This window comes from Galeopterus variegatus, unplaced genomic scaffold, assembly GCF_000696425.1.
Source record: "Galeopterus variegatus unplaced genomic scaffold, G_variegatus-3.0.2 Scaffold10576, whole genome shotgun sequence".
NCBI classification, from domain to species: Eukaryota; Metazoa; Chordata; class Mammalia; order Dermoptera; family Cynocephalidae; genus Galeopterus; species Galeopterus variegatus.
This window is the reverse complement of record NW_007736687.1, coordinates 22,712-28,223: the sequence shown is the minus strand read 5'-3', so window position 1 is coordinate 28,223 and position 5,512 is coordinate 22,712. Positions and strand designations below refer to the sequence as shown.

The following is a 5,512-nucleotide window of genomic DNA, read 5'->3' as shown; positions in this document are numbered from 1 at the left end:
GGCGGGGCCTGGGGCGGGGTTATGGGTGGGCGGGGATTCCCGCGCGTGGGCAGGGCCTCACCGACAAGTGGGACCACTCCTCTCCAGTAAGCACTGGCCCTGGTGACAGTCAAGGGCGTTTTCTACGCCCACCGTGCACTTGGTGACGCAGAAGAGGCTCTCGTCCTTCACCAAGGGGAAGTAGAACTCCTCGTAGCCCTCGGGAGCGGAACGGCGGCAGATGGCTGGGGGTTTGGGGAGGGGGTTGCAAAGAGACAGAGACCTCTTTCATTCTACTCGGGGGCCTGGTTATAGTGACTGGAAATGCATGGGGAGGACTGCATTTCCAAGGATGAGTGTGGTGGGGTAGACCCTGGGATTAGATGAGGGGAAGGCAGGCTACCAGCACCCTCACCCTGCTGGTCCTTGAGTGGAAGCTACAAACAAGCGCCAGAAGGGCAGCCCTGGGCCACATCATTTGCCTCCCCTAAAGGTCTCCCCCTCCTCCCCAGGGAACCTCAATGGGTAGATGTTCCTGGAGGGAGGGGTCATGGCCACCTGAGGCCTCTCAGCCCTTTGCCCCATCCTCACCTTCCACAGTCAGATCTGTCGTGGTGTTGTTGTTCACCTTGATGGAGTTGTACATAAAGCACAGGGCTGGAGAGACACAGGCACAGATGGAATGGGGCGCACAGGCAAAGGGGTTAGGGCCAGGGAGACAGGGCAGGGAGAGAGGGCAGACAGGAATCTCTCAGAATGGGGGCTGTGGAGGGGCCACGAGGGAAGATTCCTGTTGCTTGCCTCCTCTCCCCTGAATAATCAGGGCTCTTCAGCCATCCTGGAAACACTGAGCACACCTGTCAGGACCCAGGTCCTGGCGAGACCCTCCCTATCCCCACCCTTGACCCAGTTGGGAGTAGACCTGTGCCCCTTCTCCCAACCGGCCAGAGGTACCACAGGCTGGCACCTGATCCCAGAAGGCCCCCTGACTGAGCCAGAGTGGGCTGGGGTGTGACCTTGACCCTGACCCTCCCTTCAGCCTCGGCTCACTCTGGTTACTCTGGTTATTCTGGCAGCTGTACTCAACCAGGCTGGCATTGTAGAGCTTCTCATACAGGTCTGTCTTCACATCCTCATACTCATCCACCAGGGAGGGGCTGAAGGGCAACTCCAGCAGGACCAGATAGTCCACCACGATGCTGCCATTCCTGAGAGGGTCAGGGGTCTCAGAGGATGCCCAGGCCTCAGGCACATAGGTCCTTGGAGGGGCATCTCCAGGACCAACCACAAATTGCGCAGGAAGGGGGTAAGGGGACAAAGGTCATGAGTTCAGATGCCAGACACATCCTTTTCAGAAGGGGCTGCCAGCATCCCTAACCTGGCCAGCCGGGAAAGATGGGACAAGGAATGATTGACATTCTCTTCATGTTGCGTGAATCCATCACCAAACCAGGCCCTCCTGGGCTCTCTGCCTCTCTCTCTCTCTCTGTCTCTGTCTCTCTGTCTCTCTCTCTGTCTCTCTGTCTTTCTCACCAGGCCCTCCTGGGCTCTCTGCCTCTCTCTCTCTCTCTGTCTCTGTCTCTCTGTCTCTCTGTCTTTCTCTCTCTCTCTCTCTCTGACCCACCCAGCAGAGCAGGTGCCAGCTAGAGAGAGGCCAAGTCAACAACCCACACACCACCTCCCTGCAGGTCCCTGCAAACTCTCCCCTTCCAGCGTGCTGAAGAGGAGGGTGCCACCCCTTCTAAAGAGACATGACCCCAGAAAATGATCATAAAAATGCCCCTTGGGGTGTTCCCTTTGCATACTCCTCCTGCCCCCCTCTCTATGAAATCTGATGACTCTGAAAGCAGGGGGTGCACTTTCCAGCCTTTCTCTGCACCCCTTTTCTCCACCTAACTTGGCCTCCACATCCCCAGAAGGGTCTCCTACCTCAAGGACAGGATCTCCACATCCTTGAACCCCTGCACGTTTTGGTAAATCTTCCTCATCTGAAAAGCCAAGGATCCCTGGGCTCATATCTGAATGTGCAGGCCTGAGGGCATCTGGAGGCCCAAGCCCTTAAGTTCCCCTCTTCTTCCCCCTCACCTGATCCAGGAAGATGCTGCTGAATTTCTTGTAGGCCTCTGAAGTGGTGTCATTGAGTTCTGAGGAAAACGTCTCATCAATGGACACCTCCATGCTCACTTCGGCCTCCACTGTGACTGCACATGGCATGCACACTCTGGTCACGTCACCATCTGCCCCTGTCACCACCACCCAACCCACAGGCTCCTGCCTCTGCCCATTTCTGTGGTCCCTGAGAAATGACTGAACAGCAGCAGGGAGAGAGGAAGGAATTCTGGAAACGAGGGGAAGAAGTCAGGATGCACAGCAGTCAACCCATGGCCCCTCCCTTGTCTGTCCCTGTGGTAAGGAGAGTAATGGCCCCCAAAGAAGTCTATGTCCTACTGCTCAGAACCTGTGAGTCTCTCATACTGCACGGCAAGGGAGAAGCAGGGATGCAGATGAAAGTACATTGCTAATCAACTGACCTTAATATGGAAAAATTAATGCTAGCTCTCTGAGTAGACCCAATGTAATCACAAGGGTCCTCAACAGTGGGCGAGGGAGGCCAAAAAGGTCAGAGTCAATCGAAGGAAGGCATGATTATGGAAGAAAGGCACAGAGAGATGCCATCTTGCTGCCCTTGAGGAAGGAGAGGGGCCTTGTAACAAGGAATGTGGTAGGCTCCAAATGCTGGAAAGGGCGAGGAAATGGACTCCTCCCTAGAGTCTCTGGGAAAGAACACAGCCCTGGTGACATCTCGATTTTTTAGCCCATTGACATTAACATCGGACTTCTAATCTACAGAACTGTAACTTGATAATTTTGTGTCACTTCAGTGGTTAGGTTTGTGGTAATTCATTATAGCAGCAATTGGAAGCTAATACAGTTCCAAGCAGCTCAGACCAAGAGGAGGCGCCAGGAGGGAGTGTGGTCCCAGCAACCACCTGGAGGTGAGGATGGAGAGGAGGCATGATATGGGGCAGCAGAGGACATGGGAGAGAAAGCAGGGATGGAAGGATTGGGCACAATGGCATGGGGCCTTCCAGGCCACCCACAGGGCTGGGACCAGGGGAGTCCATGGCACCTCTGGAAGGAAATGCAGAGGGCATGGCTCTGCAGACTCACCTACTTCTATTTCTCCCGTGGCATATTCGCAGTGGGAGCCATAGAAGGTGCTGAGGCACTGGCACTTGAGGCCATCCCATGTTCCCCCATTCTGGCATTCGGTCTCCTGGTCCTGACAGAGATCCCCAGAGAACCCTGGGAGGCAAATGCACTGGCCCTGTTCCCAGGTGCCTCCATTGTTGCAGGTGCCTGGAAAGCACAGGAAGAAAGGGAAATTCAGGGTAGAGCCTGACCTTGGTGGCAGAGAAATTAACAGGGGAGGGAGGAGAGGGAGCAGAGAGGCAGCAGGTCCAACCTTGGGTGGTGGTTGACTGTGTGGTCATCTGAGTAGTGGTCGATGTTGTCCTGGATGACGTACTGGTGGTGGGAGTCTGGGTAGTAGCCACCGGTGTCTTTGAAGTCCGGGTGGTGGGTGGGGTGGGAAATGTCAACTTGCTTGAAGTCATCATGGCAGTTGGAAGGCTGCTGCTTGGTTTCATGGTGAGTGGGAGACTAGTGAAGCCAGGCATATGTGGGGTGGTTACAGACTTGGTGCTCAGCCATTTCTCACTGGTGGGCATTGGGGTGCTTGTCCAACCTGTGTTCCAGGGTACGGTTCCAGCATCGGGAGAACTAGGGGCATCAGTTACGATGTTGGTGGGCTCACTGTCCAGACTCATGGAAGTAAAAGTGTCCACATATGTGGGAGGGACAGTTCTCATACTGGTGGAACTAGGAAAGGTGACCATTTCAGTAGTAGAGGGAAGGACTGATGATGGGGTGATGGGAGTAGAAGTACGTTCAAAGCTGGGATCCAATTCAATACTCGGATCAACAGTAGAGGTTGAGACAACAGTAATTGGTGTAGTTTCTGGACATGGGGTAGTAGAAGAAGGGGAAATGGAAAAAATTGGCGTCGTTTCAGTAAGACTTGTGGATGGGATGGAGGTGCTTGGAGAAGTTCTTGTAGTGGGAGACCAAGAGCGAGTAGGAAAGGAGGGAATAAAAGAGGAGACAATGTTTTCCGTACTGGACATATGTGGGGAGGAAGGAACAGTGGCAGCGGTAGGCGTGAGTGATGGAATTCGGCTAGAGGGAGACAGAGAAGAGGACATGATTGTTGTCGGTGTTGAAGTCAACATAATGGACCTGAAGGAGGTAGTGACGGCATTGGTAGATGAACCCACTGCACTGACTGTATTCCGCATGGTGGAGGAGGGTGTAACTATATTTGTGGAGGTAGCTAAATTACTGGAGGCAGTGGGTGCTGTGGGGAGGTCTGTCTTCGTGGTCAAGAAGTGAGAGGTGCCCACAGATGTGGGAGTGACAGCTGTGAGTGTGGTGGTAGCAACTTGTGTACTAAGAGAGGATGGACTCATGGCTGTGCTCATCAACAAGGTGCCTGGGGTGGAAAGAGGTGAGCTGAGGGCCGTCGTGGGGGTACTGGAAATGGAGTGTGTGTTTGAAGAACTGAAGCTTGGAGTGCTGTGTGATGTGGTGACATTGGCTTTTGTTACCAGATCAGTGACAGCAGTGGTGGCTGTCTCTGTAGTTGGCTGATAGAGGGAGGTGGGAGTGGGAGTGGTGGCAGTGGCAGGTGTGTGCCTTGTCATGGTGGCAGTGGTGATTTCAGTTGTGGACCGTGTCAGAGCACTGCTGGGAGGAGTGGGGTAGGTGATGTCAGAAGTAGAGGTCGGCCTGGCACTGGTACTAGGGAGTGCGGTCACCAAGGTGGGTAAAGGGGTGGAGTATGTGGGACCCGTAGCAACGGTTTCTGTGCTCGGCATAAGAGTGGAAGATGAAATTCTACCCGGAAGTGACGTGAAAACATAGGTGGTGCTGAACGGAGACGTGGTGGTTGTGTCCAAAGACACTGAAAGCGTGGGAGTGACTGAGGAAGTGACTGTGGGAGTAGTGGTCATTGTGTGTGAGAGAGATTCGGTAGAAACGTCAGTGGTAGGAGGCCATGTGGTTTCACCAGTGGACGTGTCACTGGGGGTGGGAGAGGTCATGTGCTTGGTTGCAGTGGCAGCTGGAGTGGGTGTAGGCGGTGCTGTGGATGAGGATGTGGTTAGAGAGTCTGTGCTGGTGGGAGTCAGGGTGGATTTCCCTGTTGTGAGGAGTGTACTGGTGATGGCTGGAGCTGAGGAGAAGCTCTCTGTGACAGTGGCCCTGGTGCTGCTGGCAGATGCAGAAGAGGAGAATGCAGATGTCACTGGAAAGCCAGTCAAGTGGGTACTTGTCTCAGTGTTCTCAGTGCTTGTGTGAGTAGTTCTCACAGTGGCAGTGTTGGCAGGGGATGTGCTACCATGGGAGGAGGTCTCTGTCATCTCTACTGTTGGGGAAGATGGAACGATACTTGTGGACATTGAAAATGGACTGG

The 5,512-nt window shown here is 54.2% G+C and overlaps 1 protein-coding gene across 1 annotated transcript in view; it reads right to left on the bottom strand.

Moving 5' to 3' along the window:
• Positions 1-5,512, bottom strand: part of LOC103610089 (mucin-3B-like) — a 16,071-nt gene that overhangs the window by 2,785 nt on the left and 7,774 nt on the right. Inside the window, 7 exon segments of the mRNA XM_008594329.1 lie at positions 62-224; positions 571-636; positions 1,039-1,187; positions 1,909-1,967; positions 2,065-2,180; positions 3,151-3,339; positions 3,446-5,504. Of these exon segments, the coding sequence (XP_008592551.1) occupies positions 62-224; positions 571-636; positions 1,039-1,187; positions 1,909-1,967; positions 2,065-2,180; positions 3,151-3,339; positions 3,446-5,504 (2,801 nt within the window).